This window comes from Musca domestica, unplaced genomic scaffold, assembly GCF_030504385.1.
Source record: "Musca domestica strain aabys unplaced genomic scaffold, Musca_domestica.polishedcontigs.V.1.1 1, whole genome shotgun sequence".
Taxonomy (NCBI): Eukaryota; Metazoa; Arthropoda; class Insecta; order Diptera; family Muscidae; genus Musca; species Musca domestica.
The window spans coordinates 7174181-7194310 of NW_026712114.1; the positions used below are offsets into that span (position 1 = coordinate 7174181).

General features: G+C 35.2%; 1 protein-coding gene across 1 annotated transcript in view; it reads left to right on the top strand.

Annotated features, from left to right (window-relative positions):
• The first annotated feature begins 4256 nt into the window (after positions 1-4256).
• LOC101887946 (homeotic protein empty spiracles) overlaps positions 4257-20130 on the top strand; it is a 35140-nt gene continuing 19266 nt past the window's right edge. Inside the window, exon 1 of the mRNA XM_005179283.4 lies at positions 4257-6524. Coding sequence (XP_005179340.4) covers positions 5444-6524 — 1081 coding nt within the window. The 5' untranslated portion in view covers positions 4257-5443. The remainder of the gene's footprint in view (positions 6525-20130) is intronic.

A 20130-nucleotide genomic window follows, 5' to 3' on the forward strand; every position in this document is an offset into this window, starting at 1 on the left:
CCTTAGCTCCCATAGCCATTTTAAAATAAATCTATTCTTCTTTAATTTAAAATATATTTTTATGACAGATTTATTATTAGTCACACACACTAGACACTTCCATTTCATTCCAGTCTGTTAGTATTATTTTTTTTTAATTCCTAAACAAAGGTTTTAACGTTTCTCCATTCAACCATATTTATACTTTATCTCATTAAAATTGAAGAAACATCCAACTACGCCAAACAATTGATATGACTTAAGTTTCATTAGGAATTCTAATGAACACACACAGGATGGTTGTTAACACTTCCTCCCATTTTCTGTCTTTATCGTCGCATCCATTCAAATTGGTCTGTCTCTGCACTTACATATTTACTTCGTCTGAATTATGTGAGGCAAGAAAAATAACACCACCATCAGCTCACCAGAAGAATGACGATGACGACCACCACCACCACCACCAACCCAACCCAACCAGTATTTGCCATTACCATCGTGCCATGTTAGAGAAGCATCCATCCATCGCATCGCATCTGTTTAAGATGAGGTGTTTATTACCAGGCACTTACTTACAGAACCAACAAACAACACCTCTGCTAAGCTACCACCAGAGCACCACTTCCACGACCACGACAGGGCCACAAAGATATCCAGTTCAAATGCGCTGGGTTTCAGCCGCATCATTTGTTGGAGTCGTTAGTTTTTTTTTTTTTTTTTTGGTTGGAGTTTTGCAGCGCCAATGTTTCAGGCACTCATTTAGGTAACGCCCACATTTACAAATAAATTTACAGACAAATAACAAACAACTACTTTGCTGCAGAATTGTATGTACAAATGTATGTACAATTCTATGTTTTGTATACAGAACTGTACATACAGATGTACATACATATGTTTGTATTTGAAAATACATGCAAAGACGTACTAAAGGAAAAATGTGCTGAGTGCACAGTGATTTGAAATGAAATGCCCTTCAGCCCTAAGACCCACAAGAAGCTCCTAGAAAAAATTGTTTTTGATACCAAAAATCCTAAAAAAAACTTAAATTCAAAATGAAAATAAAACTTTAAAATCCGTGATATTTGATTAAAAAGTTACTTTAAGGAATTTTGAAAAAAAAAAACTTAATTTTTTGATCGGAAGGTTCACAAAAATAATATTTAATTTTTGAACCAGTTTTTTGAATCATTCTTGGAAGACCTTCAGATTTATAATGAATTACAGAGCTATTAGAGTGGATTTTTAAAAATTTTCTTCTAACGACTTTAAGAGCCATAAGCGTGGATTTTTTAAAAATATTTTTTCAAAGACTTTCAGAGCTGGATTTTTTAAAAAATATTTTTCAACGATTTTCAGAGCTGTAAGCCTGGATTTTTTAAAATATATTTTTTCAATGACTTTTAGGGTTGTAAGCCTGGATTTTTAAAAAAATATGTTTTCAACGACTTTCAGAGCTTTAAGTGGATTTTTTAAAAATATTTTTTTCAAAGACTTTCAGAGTCAAGCGTAGATTTTTTAAAAATATTTTTTTCAAAAACTTACAGAGCCATAAGCTTGGATCTTTTAAAAATATTTTAAATAAATAAATATTTTTAATAAATAAATAAATAAATATTTTTCAAAAAATAATATTAGTACCATCACTCGTTACCTTGATACTGGTAGCGTAGCCCGACGTCAAGGAAGTGGACGGAAGAAAACAGCAACATCAGCAGAAATGGTTCGAAAAGTAAAGAAGCGACTTGATCGAAACCCGCGTCGCAGTGGCTGAAAAATGGCTCGTGAGATGAACATATTGCAATATTTCATTCGGCAAATATTGAAAAATGAGCACGAGGTAAAGCCATTGAAATTCAAAAATGTGCAAGAACTTACACCGCTACAGAAAGAAAATATACTCAAAAGAAAGTGATGAACTGCCGAATTTTGTAAAGGTAAAGTACTCAGAAGGAACTCCTTTTGTGAATTTTCAAACAAGTTCATTGAAAAATTTGGCTACAATCATCAAATTACCGATAATCGGGCGTACCGTTATATGGGAGCTATACGAAATCGTGGACCGATATAGCCCATATTCGAACTTGACCTGCCTGCAAACAAAAGACTTATCTTTGAAAAATTGTTGCTTCCTATCTTTATTCGTTTTGACTCTAGCGTGATTAATACAGACGGACGGACAGGGCTAACTCGTCTTAGCATTCTACTCATACTTTGTTATGTCTAAAATTATGATTTCGATGAGTTACAAACGGAATGACGAACTTAATATACCCTCCATACTATGTATAGTGGAGGGTATGCAAATCCACGTTCATAGCTCTGAAAGAAAAAAAGAAGGAAAGAGAAGGAAAAAAAAAACAAGAATGTCCTTGAAAAAAATACTTGAAAAAAATCGATGCTTATAATTTATGAAAAATATTTTTAAAAAATCCAAGCTTATACTTTAAGAATTTTTTTTTTTTTAAAAAATCCGCGCTTATAATAAGAAATTTTTTTTATATAATTTAACAAAAAATATTTTTTAAAAAATCGGCGCTTTAATAAAATTTTTTTTATATAATTTAACAAAAAAATTTTTTTAAAAAAATCCGCGCTTATAATTGGAAAAATATTTTTAAAAATAACCTAGGAAAAATATTTAAAAAAATACACGCTTATAATTTAGGAAAAAACATTTTTAAAAAAAAAAATTTTAGAAAAAAAATATTTTTAAAAAATCCACGCTTGTAAATTTAGAAAAAAAACATTTTTAAAAAATCCACGCTTGTAAATTTAAAAAAAAAAACATTTTTAAAAAATACACGCTTGTAAATTTAGAAAAAAAAAAACATTTTTAAAAAATCCCGGCTTGTAAATTTAGAAAAAAAAAACATTTTTAAAAAATCCACGCTTGTAAATTTAGAAAAAAAAACATTTTTAAAAAATCCACGCTTGTAAATTTAAAAAAAAAAACATTTTTAAAAAATACACGCTTGTAAATTTAGAAAAAAAAAACATTTTTAAAAAATCCCGGCTTGTAAATTTAGAAAAAAAAAACATTTTTAAAAAATCCACGCTTGTAAATTTAGAAAAAAAAAAACATTTTTAAAAAATCCACGCTTGTAAATTTAGAAAAAAAAAACATTTTTAAAAAATCCACGCTTGTAAATTTAGAAAAAAAAAAACATTTTTAAAAAATTCACGCTTGTAAATTTAGAAAAAAAAACATTTTTAAAAAATCCACGCTTGTAATTTATGAAAAATTACTTGAAAAAGAACACGCTTATAATTTATGAAAAATTATTTAAAAAAAAATCCACGCTTATAATTTATGAAAAATTATTAAAAAAAATCCACGCTTATAATTTATGAAAAATTATTTTAAAAAATCCACGCTTATAATTTATGAAAAATTATTTTAAAAAATCCACGCTTAAATGTATGAAAAATACATTTTAAATTAAATTTTTAATTTAGAAAAAAAATATTTTTAAAAAAATCTACGCTTATAATTTAGGATAAAATATTTAAAAAAATCTACGTTTATAATTAGGGGAAAAATATGTTTAAACAATCCATGTTTATAATTTAGAAAAAATATATATTTTTAAAAAATCCAGGCTTATACATTAGGAAATGTATGTTTATGTTCCCTTAAATCCATTTCTTAGGCCACAGTATTCTTCCATTTTTGTCCTATCTTAAGCATTGCCTCTAAGAAGTTCCAGCTTCTTATATTTCTTTCGTGGAACAAAACCAGCCACTCTCTTCTTATGTTGTTTCTTTTTCTTCTCCATTTTCACGATTCTCTTGGCCGTAATTAGGTGGTGTGAAAAAAAGTTGGTAAAAAACATTACCCCCTCTCCACGCTAACTATCCACACAAATCATGTGCTAAAAAAAAAAGTTTTTTAAAGGTGAGTATTCCACAGGAATGTTGTTGCAGGGGAGCTATATTCCAGATTCCAGAGAATTTGCTGCTCTCTGAGCTCCAGCATGGCAGTGTGGAGAGAGTTGGAGAAAAAAAGTTCAAGGCAGTAAAATTTAAAAACAAAACAAGAGATGTTGCCACCTTTGGCAAGAGCTCTAATGTGTGCTCTTTCTCTCACGTGCCATAAAGCTTCGCATAAAGCATCGGCCCCCGTTTGCATTGGTTAGAAGGCAATGGCATAAGGTTTATTGGTTGGGTGACTGACTGGCTGACTGCCTGGTTTGTTGGTTGGTTTGTTTGTTTTGAGCCAGCCAACTGCAAATGCCACAACCACAACAACGACGACCATTTGTCGTCTCCAATGCCTGGTGATGGCTTGACGATGAAAGCGCCGTCGTCGTCGTCATCATCATCGTCTGCTGTGTGTTGAGCATTCACTGTTCCATGCTGAAGAGTTTAGTTTGCTTGAGATTTCAAGTCAATTAACAGTGAGTGGAACTTTCAGCGCGTTACCGGTTCAGTGGCTATCAAAAAAAAATAACGCATTGACCAAATAGAACCCTTGCGGGAATTTTTCAGGCTGTTTGAAAATAAAGAGAGGGGGATGGGCGCAAGGTAACACGCTTTATTATTAACGTGTGGTTATGTTAACAATGAACATGGCCCATTAATTCGAAATCCGCTAATTGCTGCCACAACAAAGTCGAAAAAAAACCGGGTATGGCAACTTGAATAGCTACACTCTGTGCACGGGCGCGTACACTTCGCATGTATATAGTTGGTTGTCAGAGTCGGTCACACTAGCGGGGCAAACAAACGTTAGATAATCGCCGTCTAGCCAAATGTTTCAAAGTTGTTAAACTTACATGAATGTGCGTGAATTTTGGGCTTAACCGAGAGTCGAGCTGAGCTGAGCGTGAGTGCCGTATTGCGTGCCGGCCAAAAGTGTTGCGTCTGAAAGCCATAGCTGTAATTTTTTGAGTGTGTATGTGTGTGTGTTTGAGTGTCTGTAAGCATTTAAAAACAATTTGTTCAAATTACAGTGCATTGCGGGTTTTATTCGAAAACGAAACGTCAAGCCGCTGCTGCCATTGCATCCCGAAAATGCAACCGCCAACCACAAACAATGCAACAACGCTCGACCATTCAATGGTAACGGCGTTAACAGCTTGTTGTTGTTATTGTTTTTGTTGTTTCAACGCCAAAGCGTAACGGTTATGCTCCATTAGTCTCAATCGATTTTGGCTTGTTGGCTTTCGATAATGCCTTGCATTTAACTGTCAACCGTTACGAATTGAGTTCAATTAAAGCGGCAAGCGACAAACGCCCGCTGCCTTTGTTGTGACGTGTATTGTGCGGCCAAGACCCCCTAAACACAAATTAACATAACAATATTTATTTAGAAAACAAAAGCAAAAAATGTGCCAAAACCCAAGCATTTAAACTCCGACAAATTTTTTGTGAAGAGAATCTGTGTTTCAAATCGAAGTCGGAAAAAAATAATATCTAAGAAAAACAACAACAACTACAACATTTCAATACAATTTCGCCAATGGTCACGTGTAGCCGACGTCAAACATTGACAATGCTGCCCCTGGTGCCGATTAATCCATTTAACGTTGCCAGTAAACCTAGCCCGGCGGCTTCAGTGGCAACAACAACAATTGTAAGTAACCAAAAAACGGTGGCAAGCACAGCTACAATGCAGAGCAAACCCAAGCTGGCATTTAGCATAGACGCTTTGGTGGGTGGCGAACGAAAGAACGACACAACTCCACCCTCACCAGTTCAAAGGCTAAGGATTATTGGTCCGCCACGACTTAATAACAATTCACCGCCAAATCACCATGAATCCCAGGAACCTTTGGAACTGAGAAGTAGTCGTCTAAAACCCTCATCATCCACATCACCACCACCTCCGCCGCTCCACTTGAATCGTACAACATCTGTGATAAATCGTCCAATCGCCCAGGACAGTGATCCTCCAGAAAGTGGCAATTCACCCATACGTGAGTGCTCATCACGGGATCAAACCCAATCTCCCATACCTGCTACAGATCATCCGCACAGTAGTCGCTCCACAACGCCTCTACACTCCCCCCGCGAGGCCACCTCACCCACGGAACAAAGGCTATTCAAAACTTTACCCACTCTACCACCGGGCCTCGTGCGACCATTTCCCCTACCGGCACCGGGTAGTTTACCTCTAATAAGGCCACCCGATGGACAACCATCTAATTTACCCCCGCTACTGGGTCACACATCCAGTAATCCGTTAATGCCACCCTCACCCACAGCTCCAGCACCCACATCTAATCCTCATCTTTTGGCTGCCCAATTTCAAATGGCCGCCGTTCTGGCCCATCATCAACAGCAGCAGCAACAACAACAACATCATCAGGCAGGACCTCATGGCGGACCGCCAGGCGGACCCCCACCACCAGGTCCACCAGCTCCACCGCCGCCAACCCATCACCTGCCTCCTCACCTAATGCACGGCCATCATTTGGGATTATTTCCACCGGGACCACATCATCCGCCATTTGGTAATCCACATCTCATACGGGACACATATCCCTTGTATCCGTGGCTGCTGTCGCGTCACGGGCGTATCTTTTCGCATCGATTTCCAGGTGAGTTGTCCCCTGTCGTATTGTTATTGCAGATTGTTTGTATTTTTAAGAAATTTGCGGAATTTTGGGGAAATTATAGAAAGAAATTCCTTTTAAAGTTTCTATTTTCTATCTGAGTTCAAAGAAATTTGTAACTAAACTCTTAAAAGTTCTTAGAACAGGTTTTTGCAACACATTCTAAATTTCGAGAAAATCGTAAACCCCGACTTTCATATGGAGGCTATGCCATGATAACTTTTCAAATTAAGTCATTAATAAAAAAAATCTTTATGACATCGTTGGTGTCATTCATACGTGTTCATATGCCACTTTGTATTGAAAATTGTATTGAGGAGATTTTCTTAACATTTGACCCCGTATTATATTTTTTGCACATATGGAAATTATAGGGACTTTTGACATTTTGTTTGTAATGGTAAAATCTAGATCCACATCAAAATTCAGCATTGAAGACATTTTTTAAATTGCCTATTTTGACTGCACTACTATTGCTTAACTTTTAAATAATGTGGATTACACTATTTGTGTTATATGAAAATTACACTATGCAACACGGCGCAAAGAGAGGAAAGATTCGGATTAAGATTCCTCGGAATCCATGCATTTTAGATATAAAGTTTCTGGGACAATACAAAGAATACTTTTGTCGAAAATGTTAACACTCAAGCGAATTAAAAAAGGAATCTTTTCGGTCCTGGTTAAAAACACCCTTTAAACGGAATCGTAGCAATTCAAAATATTCTGCGAAGATATCATTCGATTGAAACATATGGCAAATACTGTTACAATAACTACAAGTAAAATTGTAGTAAGTTCGGCCGGGCCGAACTTTGAATACCCTCCACCATTTAGAACGAATTTGAAAATTTTCGAAAAAGACAACATTCGCCAAAAATTCTGTTAGCATTTTAAAAAATAACATTTTTAAAAAAAGTAACATTTCACATGCCTGTACGACGTGCACCTACATAGGCATTGTTTGTCACAAGCCATTACCATATTCAAATTCGAAATTTGAAATAAACGGTGAATAATGTAGCCAAAATCATCAAAATAACGTACATAGGGAGGTACCGTTATACGGGAGCTATACGAAGACCTGGACATGTATGACAATTTTCTGTACAGGCTCTAGCTTTCATTATGAACTGCAAATACGACATCTCAAACAATTTCGGTGAGTATTGTACCTAAAATCGTCAAAATACCGACCTGGACTTGCACGGACCTGTGTAGACAATTATCTGCCTTAGGCTGTAGTATCCATTTCGAACTTCAAACACCAAATATGAAACAATTCCGGTGAATAATGTCGCTAAAATCATCAAAATACCGAATATCGGAGGCTACCGTTATATGGGGGCTATATGAAAACGTGGACCTACATGGCCCATTCACTATGCCTACTGGCAAAATAAACATGTGTGCAAAATTTTAGCCTTCTATCTCAATTCGTTCGAAAGATATCGTGATTGCAACAGACAGACAGACAGACGGACATGGCTAAATCGTCTTAGAATTTTACGCTGATCAAGGATATATATACTTTGTTTGGTCTAAGATCATTATTTCGATGAGTTACAAACGGAATGACAAAATGAATATACCCTCCATAGTATGGTGGAGGGTATAAAAATCAGAGATATTATTATATTAGAGATAAAAAAACTGCAACAAAGTCAAACGCCATAATTTTTACTATTTTTTAAATGTTATTGAATGAAAGCAAACAATGTCGGAAATAGCATCAAATTTTAGAAGTTAAGTTTAGATTTGGTCGAATTAGTCACCTTTGGCACAAATTATGGTCTTCAAACGACCAATGAAACCGTCACACGCTCCCCGAATGTTGCTCTGCGGTATTTTGGCCCATTCCCGACAAGTGATCAACACTTTTGTGTTTTTTAGTGCCAACCTTGCTTTCCAAAATACTCCAGACACAATGGTCCAGCGGATTGGTATCCGGAAATTTCTGTGGCCATTGTACGCTGGAAATGAAGCGAGGAACCTAATTTTGTAACCATTCTTGGGTGACGCGTGCTGAGTCCTGTTGGTGCTGTCTGCGGACAAAATGTTTGCGTGATCAAGGCTTTAATACACCCTCCAGAATATTTTCGCGATAATATTCGGTATTTATTCTGATGCCACGGTAGATTAATACGAGCGGAGAGCGACCATCGGCTGTTATGGCAGCCCACACCATCACCATGGTCGGCGCTTGAGTTCTGGTGGCCAACCGAAGGTTCAGCTGACCTGTTCGGCAAGTAAACACGATAATTTTGTTTGTTCGCAAACTGCTGAATGTTTTCCCATCGGAGAAAAGCAAATTCGACAGTTCACCACTTTCGGCCAAGCGAAGCTTTTCTTTAGCTCTTTTGAGTCCATTTTCTTTCTGTTTCGGTGTAAGTTCTTGCACTTTTTTGCATTATGGCTTGATCCCGAGCTCATTTTTCAATATTTGCCGAATGGAGCCACGAGCCATTTCTCGGCCACTGCGACGCGCTTCTTTACTTTTCGAACCATTTCTGCTGATGTTGCTGTTTTCTTCCGTCCACTTCCTTGACGTCGGGCTACGCTACCAGTATCACGGTAACGATAGCCACTAGTGGTTTTCCAGCCAAATAAAAACGTTTTTATGATTTGTTTAAAATTTCGAATTAAGAAGCTGTTATGGGTTCTACCTCCTGTAGCATAATATTTTCTATATAGATCTACGTTCTTCCATAGCCCAATGCCAGACATATATCCATAAGGTCCGTTTAAAATTCGTTTAAAATGGAAATCTTTAGAATATTAAATCCAAAGGCTTTTATTTATAAATGTTTTTCTTTCCTTGAACTTTTTGGGCTACTTAAGAATATTTTTGTAGTTTGCTATACAAAATCTTAAAATATTAAGAATTTTCCGCCCAAAACCTGTAGTTTGTTAAAAATGATTTTTTTCTTTTTTCCTTAATTTTCTGCTTTTTTCAAAAAAATATATATATATTAATTGGAGCGCAAACATTACTGATATTTAATTTTTAAAATTTCAGAACAGGAATATATTATTGTTCTTCACAAAAAGTTTTCATGAAAGTTTTAAGAATTTTTCACAGCTACATCCTTTGTTTAGTTTGTATAAACTTTTTTCAAATGGCATTGACATGTCAGAATTTCATAACCATTTTTTAATTTAAGTTATTAGAAGTTTTGCTACTTGTGGCAAATCCAATAAATTATTTAATATAAAATTGAAAAAGGTAAAAAAAAAAGTTTGAAAAATGGCTTTGACATGTCAGAATTTATGAGTAGACAAGGAAATTGATGTCCTGAAACAATTCACTTATGAATGTAATATTATTTACGGGAAAACCTCGGTACAATTTGGAGTATTTTCAAAAATGTTAAAAAATCCAAACTTATCTCAAGCCAAAGTAACAATTGCGATTCATATGCACTTTTGACACGTTTAACCAGTAAGAAAAGTTCAAAAGTCTGGCGGGACCGATTATATGATACCTACACCACTATGCGTATTTAGTAGAGCTCCCCTAACAAGAACAGTTTATATTGGCAATTTATGTGCAGTAGATCATACCAACTATGAACCTTATTTGAATGCTTTAGAGTAGTCACAATTTGGGAATTATATCCAACTCTGAATCGATTTTCAACAAATTCTTTCTTTTTGCACCTCTAGTATCAAATATCATTGCTGTATAGTGCATGATATGTCTTCGGTTTATTAAATTTATTATTTATTTTATAATATTAAAAAATATTTATTGGGGCAATAGATATACCGGACCGAGTTTCACCAAATGGAAGAACGATTGAATATAAAAATAACTATCCAATTTGGGCTTATGTAACATATAGGGTGAGCAATAACCGTAAAATCGAATGGAGATGTATATCGAAGGTATATAAAAATCTGTGAGGAATTCCGTTGGAAGTGCCAAAATTCAGTTCATTTGGGCGGATTCAGTCCACTTGGTGCACAATGAACCTGAAATCGGAAAAAGATGTATATGGGAGCTATATCCAAATCTGTACCGATCTGAATCTAGGCACTTATTTCTGAGCTGTATCTGATATCTTGTACCAAAGATCATTGTTGTGGAATCCATATTACGCATATGAGGGACATAAACCCCACATCGAATGAACCATATATATGTGATCTACAGCTACAACTGAACCGATTTCCAAGTTTTATATATGTACTTCTTGACTGAATTCCCGAAATTGGTTGAAGATATATACGGGAGCCATATCTAAATTTCCATTGGTTATTTCAATAGAGTTCGTCTTTGGATCAAACAAATGAATTGTGCAAAATTTCATCTCGATCGGGCAATAAATGCGACCTGTATTTTGTTTACAAAATACAGGGTTGCCCATATTCGACGGACTATTGGGCCTTTTGGGCCCATTCCAATCGACGAGGCTTGTCCGCAGGCAACATTCTTTGCGTCAATTGAATTTTGTACGGGAACAAATGCAAATCAATGCGAATAATCCGTTGTAAAGTGGACCGAGCCATGCCCAACTGCTGAGAACGGCGTTTTTGGGATGTTCTTGGGGACCTCTCAACACTGGCTCGTACGGCAGCGATATTCTCGGTCGATCGCCTTGGTCGACTTTTATATGGCCTCTTCGGATTAGAAAGAGCCTTACCAGTCGAAAATTTTTCGTATAAACGCTTAATGGTGTTCTTAGATGTGACATCTCTGTCAAAAGTTATGGCGTTGCCAGATGGGTCCGTCGGATATGGGCAACCCTGTACATGGACGGACGGACCGTCGGACGGACATGTAAATCATCAAAAGGAACTATTGACCTATGTCGATTCCTCCATGTTACAAATAAATACACAAGAAAATGATACCCTGACCACAGGCATAAAACTTGGACGTAGATTACACAGTACAACATACTTTTGATGCAAAAACTTTCCATGTGTCTTCTTCGAAAAATAAATCAAAAATTGAAAATTATCTGTAATTGTAACTGCTAACTGATTGAATCGATTTAGATTTCCACTCTCATCGAGGATTAGCTTTTTTAATTCATCTCCTAAAGAAAAATTCCACAGACATATACCGACTTTCTCTATTCTATAAATTATTCCATTATTTTGCATATTCTCAATTATGGTGGCTAATTGCGTTTTAACGCCCTGTGAAAACATTTAAAATTATATTAGCAATTTAAAACATCAGCCCAAAGCACCCATCCCCGCAACCAGGCCATGTTGGGCTTAATTGTACAAAATTACACCTAGTTGTTGGGTGATTATTACATTATCCAATTAAGAGAGAAAGGCCGAGAGAGAGGGATGCAGAAAGAGAAGGGAAACCAGATATGAACTCCCATTAATGTGAGCCACAATGTTGAGAGTGGGGAGAGGGGGAGCCCAACCCTGTTTACATAATGGCTCCAAAATTAATTACATTTTAATTAAATTGTTTAAACGTCATTATCAGAAACCAAAACGTTTCATGTTCAATTCGAAATGTAGCAGGAAAAAAATTAAAAAAAAAAACAGTAACGCCAGCCTATTCTTGGTTTGGTTTGTGGGATATTCCATGTTGTGGTTGTCCGTCCGTCCGTCCATCCATTGCTCATCCATCCATCCAACCATCCATGCGTCCAGCTAGTCGTCAGGCGTTGTTGAATGCGTTTTGTAAGCCGTTGTTATGCTAATGATCCCAACATCATGGCAGAGCCTCAAATCGACGCAAGATGTTTGGAAGCTCTGGCTGCCTGGCTACACGCCTGCTTCTCATTTTTTATCTGGTTGAGAGGTGCTGTTGTTACGAGTATTTGATGAGTATTTTATTTATTTGCTTTTTTGTCGGGCAGCAGTAGCAGCGTATAAATACACATATGAGCGTTTGTGGGTCTTTTCGTTTGAAAATAAAACAAAAAATAAACTAAGGTAAACGCTAATGCATTTTTAATTGGGGTTTACCATCACGGCAAACGGACATCCATACAAACAAGGTGTATTCTTTGCTCACTCTCTCGCTCGCTCTGCAGCTCACTTGGCTTGCTTTAAACATCTATTATTTATCATTAATCGTTATGCCGTTTTTTGGTGGCTGCTGTTCATTACACGGCATCAAAACCCAAATAAATAACGTGTATCATGTCAAAAGCAGGGATCCGACCAGCCAGCCAACCAATCAGTCACATGAAATTTCAAGACTCGCTTAAATTGTGAATGCAACGCATTAATTAAGAAGCAATTACAGGCTATCGCTCTAATTCATATTCACAGAGGGTTAACATCTGAAAATGACCATAAATATCATCATTATCTTAAAGACATTCAGCTAAGCAAACGAACGACCCAACAGCAAGGCAGTCAGTCAGCCAGTCCGTCATTGAATTGCACGCACATCCCCCGAAAATAAAGAGAAGAAACCAAAACAAAAAACTGTTGTCAGTCATTGGATTGTGGTCAAGACAGTTGGCTAAAATGAATCTTCCTTTTTTTGAGAATGTTTCTGAAGTCCAAAAAGGGTTGTTCTGCTTGATACGAGTGGGCGTTTATCTTTTTTTTTTTTTTTGAGGAAAAACAAATGTTGTATCTTAATAAATATGTTTGTTTACCTATCAATCAATTTGTTATTCGATTAATGGATTTTTATCTTAATTTATTTCTCATTCAACTAATTAAGTTGTACATTTGTTCCTTTTTTCGGTTGATTAATACATTTATAAGAATATTTTAAAATAAAGAATTTGTTGGCATTTAACAAATTTATGAGGAAATTCAGTATGTGTTTAAGATGAGTGGTCTTCTGATAAAAAGAATAGTAAAATGCTTCCATATGACGCAATGACACTAAAACTGAGCTGTTATCCAATGCACTGTGCATTGTCGTGCATTGTCGCCAAAATTCCAAAAATTAAAATAATATATTTATTGTCAAATGTGTACACAAGTACTCTTAAGGGGTTAAGCTTTTTAGAAAACATAATAATCATGGCTTCATTCTAACGAGAATAGCACTTCGAGAATAGCATAAAACAAGTTAAAAAAATTGAATACCCTCCACCATTTGGAACGAATTTAGCAATTCTCAAAAACAATAAAATCCGTTAAAATTCTAAAAAAATAAGATTTTAAAATAAAACTAGTAAAGAACGTCTTAAAGTCGGGCGGGGCCGACTTTATGATACCCTACACCACTATGCTAATTTAGTAGAGCTCCACATAACAATTAAAAGTTTTTATGGGAGAATTCAATCATACACGCTATGATTATAATTATATTTTAAAGTTCATTTAAAGTTTAAAGACTAAATATGCCGAAGCATTTGTATCTTTTAAATTCGGACTTGTATTGTCCATTTGGTGCACAATCAAATTGAAATCGGATAAAGATATATATGGGAGCTATATCCAAATCGGAACCGATCTCGATAAAATTTGGCAAAGATATTCCTGAGCTGTATTTGATATATTTCCCTGAATATCGTTGTTACGGAGTGCATATTACGGCTGTGGGTAACAAATATAAGAAATCGGATGAACCTTATATATAGGAGCTATAGCTATATCTGAACCGATCTTCACCAAATTTTACATACTAGCATCTAGACTCAATTCGGAAGTGCCAAATTCCATCCCATTTGGACAAATATTAGGCGTTTGGTGCACAATAAAACGTAAATCGGTCGAAGTTTTATATGGGAGCTATATCCAAATCTGAACCGATATCGATCAAATATGGCATACTTATTTTCAAGCCTAATTTGGTTGTATCTGCAAAATTTCATACTATTCGGACTGATATTACACGTTTGATATTACAGGCAAATCGGCCGAAGATTTATATGGAAGCTATATCTAAATTTTTACCGATTATCTCCAATTTCAATAGGGTTCGTCCTTTAGGTTCGTATTTTAGCCTTCTATCTCAATTCGTTCGAAGGATAGCGTGATTACAACAAACAGACCAACGGACATATAAGAATATATATACTTTGTTGGGTCTGACATGATTATTTGGAGGAGTTTGTAACTGATAAAGTTAATATACCCTTCTTTCAAAGGTGGAGAGTATAAAAAGAGAAAATGTAGTAAGTTGCATTTTTCAGTGGGATCAGTGCAAAAGTGGAGTGAAATAGAACTGTAATACAAAATTAAATAGATTTCAAAATTACAAATTTTGGCATAATTATTAAAAAGCAAGGTATTGACTTGTTTTAAGGGCAGTTATTTGTGTGTTTAACAGTTGTGTATAATATATAGAAGATGTGCGTGTTCTGAGTTGCCTTTAAGATTAATTTTGACAATAAAATTAGATTTTAGTTAAATTTTTAATTGTCTTCCCCCTGCATTCTCCAATGCGATTTTTTCACGTTATTAAGATTCTAATTTTGTCAGATGTGTATGTTATGCTGCAATTTTGTCAGTTTTATGGTGAACTTATCTGCAGAAACAACAGGGATTGATAAAGAGAGGTGAGAGGTGTTCAATATTGTTACAAGCATTGTCATCTAGGTACAACATTAATGTCGAAAAATTTAAGGCCTTTGCACTGAAAACTGCTAAAGAGTTAACAAATAGATATCCATGGTACTATCTTCCACCCACAGTACAAAAAATTTTATACATGCACCCGACATTATAAAATATGCCAGGGTATCGATTGGAGAATTATCGGAGGAGACTGTGGAGTCTAGAAACAAAGATACAAAAAAGTTTTAGACTAAATCATACCCGAAAAATTCTCGTGTTTCAATAAATACAGATCTTATTAACCGTCTTTTTCTGAGCTCTGAAATAAAACCTGTATTTGATGTACTTGAATAATATTGAAATTTATAAATATACATTAATAATTTTGATTATTTTTTTTTAATTCTTATTTTATTTTGTTTACAAAAAAAATGTGAAAGTAATGCAATTTGGAATTGATTTGTATAAAAAATACTTTTTTAATTGCGGGTACCTTTACACGAGGGGACTCTACCTGAAGGTGGGCCGTTCCAAATAATTTTCAAAATTAAAATTATTCTTTAACTCTTTAGAACGTAATATGTCAAAATGACAGAATAATCTGGTGTGGAAATGTGACAGGAATTGGGCAAAAAAACTCTTATTCGGATGATACGTTGTAAGGGGGCCATGCCAAAACATGCATCGACCATATCCATTTTGTCACATTTTGTATTTGTATCCTATCAAGGTGCCATAACCAAATATTCAAATATTGATATCTGCACTGAAAGTATTTTTGGCCGCTTTTCCTATACGACCTCGACCACTGTGCAATGGTACTAACAATCTGTGTTGATCTGTGTTCTTGAATGATCTAGGCCTTATAACACTGTGGGACAGCAAAAATACACACTTGCTTTAATGTTCTAATTCTGGTTTGTGGGAGACCACAGATGACGAATATAGCTTTGGTTTTTCTGGGTCACTTCGAAAATTGATTTTAAAACAGTAAATTTCAATTTTCATCTTTTAATTGGATTTTCAACTTTCAACGTGCATAACTTATATTTTTACAACGGATTATAAATCGCCTATTTCTCAACCGACTTTAATGATTTTTGAAAGCTTATACAATTCTTTTTTAGCAAAAATAAATAATACTAGTGTTTGGTATCAGCTTTGCAGTGTAGAGCACGAAGAAAATGGTTTTCCCGTTTTTGATGTATTTTTAACTCTTTAACTTTGCTATTTGTTAACTAATCTCAAAATGATGATTTGTTTGAAAGGTAACATTCGATCCTTCCAAAGTTATACAAATCCGTTATTAAAAATAGAAATTTAAAGTTTAAATAAAAAGTTTAAAGTTTAAAATTCAAGAAACTTAGATTTTCTATAACATCTGTTTTCGAAGTGACCCAGAAAAACCAAAGGTAGATTAGTCTTCTGTGGGCACCCACAATCTAGAATTGGAACATTAGAGAAGTTTTTTTATACCCTCCACCTTGGAAAGGAAGGTATATTAACTATGTCATTCCGTTTGTAACATCCCCAACTATTCATCGTAGACCCCATAAAGTATATATATTCATAATCAGCAAAAAAAATCTAAGTCGATTTAACGATGTCCGTCTGTCTGTTGAAATCATGATACAGCCCACATGACGTATGTGTCTAGGATGGTTGGTATTAAAAATGAGATATATCGGTCCCATTTTCGGTAGAGTTCCCATATAACGGTACCTTTCGATATTTATATATCGATATTTATATATTTTATAGTTTTTGACAGATTTTTTCATGGATTTGTTTAGAAATTGGTATTTTTAGTTCGTAATGGGTTCTAGGTCGTGTTGCGAAAGATTGTATATGCAGGCCGACGTTTTGGTATAGCCCCCATACAACGGAACCCTCCGATATTCGATATTTTGCTAAAAATTGGTATTTGTAGTTCATAATGGGTTCTAGCACGGTGGCAAGCCATTGAATATTTCGTTCCACGTTTTCCTATAGCGCATATATAACGATACCCACCGATATTCAGGATTTTAATAACCCTATTTACATTTACCCACATAATTGTCCGTCTGTCTGTTGTAATCACGTTATCTTTCGAACGAATTGAGATAGAAGGCTAAAATTACTTTTCCAGTAGGCAGGTTAAATTCGTAAATGGGCCATGTAGGTCCACGTTTTCATATAGCCCCCATATAACGGTACCTCCCTTTATTCGGTATTTTTATGATTTTAGCGGCATTATTAACCGGGATTGTTTAAAATTTGGTATTTGAAGTTCGTAATGGATACTACAGTCTATGACAGAAAATTGTCTGTGCTGGTCCACGTCTTCGTATAGCCCCCATATAAAGGTACCTCCCAATATTCGGTATTTTAATGATTTTAGCGACATTATTCACCGGAATTGTTTCAAATTACTTACTTCGAGTTCGTAATGGGAACTACAGTCTGTGACGGAAAATTGTCTATGCAGGTCCAGGTCTTCGTATAGGCCCCATATACCAGTACCTCCCTATATTCGTTATTTTGACGAGTTTACGTACAATACCCATCGAAATTGTTTGAGATGTCGTATTTTAAGTTCGTAATGGATGCTACAGCCTATGGCAGAATATTGTCTATGCTGGTCCAGGTCTTTGCACAGCTCCGATGTAACGGTACCTCCCTATATACGATATTTTGATGATTTTACATACATTAATCACCGTTTATTTCAAGTTTCGAATTTGAATATGGTAATGACTTATGACAAGCAATACCTATGTACGTCCACGTCTTATAGACCCCAATATAACGGCAATATTCGTTTTTTTAATTTTAACAAAATTTTTTAAGGATTTTATTTTTTGAAAATTTCTAAATTCGTTCCAAATGGTGGAGGGTATTCAAAGTTCGGACCGGCCGAACTTGCTGCTCTGTAACTTATTTTTTTTTCTTTGTTTTTGAAGTTTGTATCACACTGTAATACTTCTTAATAGTCCCACATTATGAATAACGGACAGTGGAGAAATAGTTTTTACTAATGCAAATACAATTTCGAACACAAAAGACCATTTTAGTCTGAAAACACAGTCCCTAAAATTCGATTTTAATTGGGTTTCTCTAACCTCATAACTTTTTCTAACCTTGTGACTATTTTTCGCCTGTTATACGTTATAGTATTAAATTAAACGCGTTTTGTTGAATCAATAGCCAAAAAATACACGGGCTGTAGAACCCATTAGGTACTACAAATACGAAGTTCGAAACAATTCCAGTGAATTTTGTACCTAAAATCGTAAAAAAAACGAATATAGGGAGGTACCGTTAATGAGGGCTATACGAAGACCTGGACCTGCACAGACAATTTTCTGTCATATACTGTAGTACCCATTAGAAACATCAAATATGAAATTTGAAACAATTCCGGTTGATAATGTCGCTAAAATCATAACAATATCGAATAAAGGAAGGTACGGTTACATAAGCATTACGAACTCTAAATAAAAAATTTTGTAGGTCCATATAACCAATTCTCTTCCAATGAGTAAATACAGGGTGAGATAAAAAAAACTGCAACAAAGTCAAACGCCATAATGTTCACACTTTTTTAAATTTTATTGAATGAAAGCAAAAAAAATGTCGGAAATAGCATCAAATTTTAGATTTGTTCGAATTGGTTACCATTGGCACGAATTATTGCCTTCAAACGGCCAATGAAACCGTCACAAGCTGCCCGAATGTTGCTCAGTGGTATTTTGATGGTGATCGACACTTTGGTATTTTTTAGTGCCAACCTTGCCAACGATCATTTTGTTTGTTTACAAACTGCTGGACAATGAATGTTTTCTCATCGGAGATAACCAAATTCGGCAGTTCACCAATTTCGGCCAAGCGAAGCAACTCTTAAGCTCTTTTGAGTCTATTTTCTTTCTGTTGCGGTGTAAGTTCTTGCACTTTTTGGAATTTCAATGGCTTCATCCCGAGCTCATTTTTCAATATTTGCCGAATGGAATATTGCGATATGTTCAGCTCACGAGTCATTTTTCAGCTACTGCGACGGGGGTTTCGATCAAGTCGCTTCTTTACTTTTCGAACCATTTCTGCTGATGTTGCTATTTTCTTCCGTCCACTCCCTTGAAGTCGGACTAGGCTACTGGTAGCAGGATAACGAAAGACGTTACGAGACACAAAAGATTTATTCACATTTAAATGCTGGAGTGCTCTAACGATAGCCACTTGTGGTTTTCCAGCCACATATAAAGAAATCACACTATCACGCTTGAATTCCATCACGAATAACGTTTTTTGCTGGAAAATTCTCACCAAAATGCTTTTGAACGCTTGTAAATAATATAATGAGCTGTCACTGGAATAATTTGAGCTGCTGTCAGACGAGTGGCTTAGAAATGACAGCGGTGTGAAGTTGGTTGCAGTTTTTTTTTATCTCACCCTGTACAAATCTAAAATTTTAAGCTATTTCCGACATTTTTTGCTTTTATTCAATAAAATAAAAAAAAATGAAAACTATGCAAACTAAAGCTAGTGCCGCCTACGTTAGTAAAGAATTGATCTCCTTTATGTCCTTAGTTTGAAACGCAACTAACATATGATGTATTAATACGCCGTTGAAATCTTTTGAAAAGTTTTCAATTTTAAAAGATCTTGAACAGGCCTTATCATGGGAAGATGAATGCGATTTCTTCTCCTTTAAAAATTTTGATATACTTCACATATCACTGGCATGTTCACTTTTAATCCAATATTTCATGGTAATTTAGGTAAAATTAAAAATTCTTATTGACATGCCATACAAAAGAAATACCCCTCCCCCTATTCTTAATCAACAAATAGTCCTCATTACATGTATGAACACCTCCAAAATCCATAGTTCATGGAAATCGAACAAAACATGCATTCCCACTTCATATCAATTGCATCCATCAAACACTCATTACCACCGAACATCAACGAAACTGTTTTTCAGCCCAGCAGACGGCGGAATCAAAACTGATGAATAGCTCTAAATAATGTTAAATGTTTCAGATATTCATTACAATTAAATTAGAAGACGAGAGGAAAAATGAGAACACGAACAAAATTACCCGTGAATTCCCAAAGGTGTCGGTTAAAGCGGATTAATCTAAATATGGGGTGAAAAATAAATAAA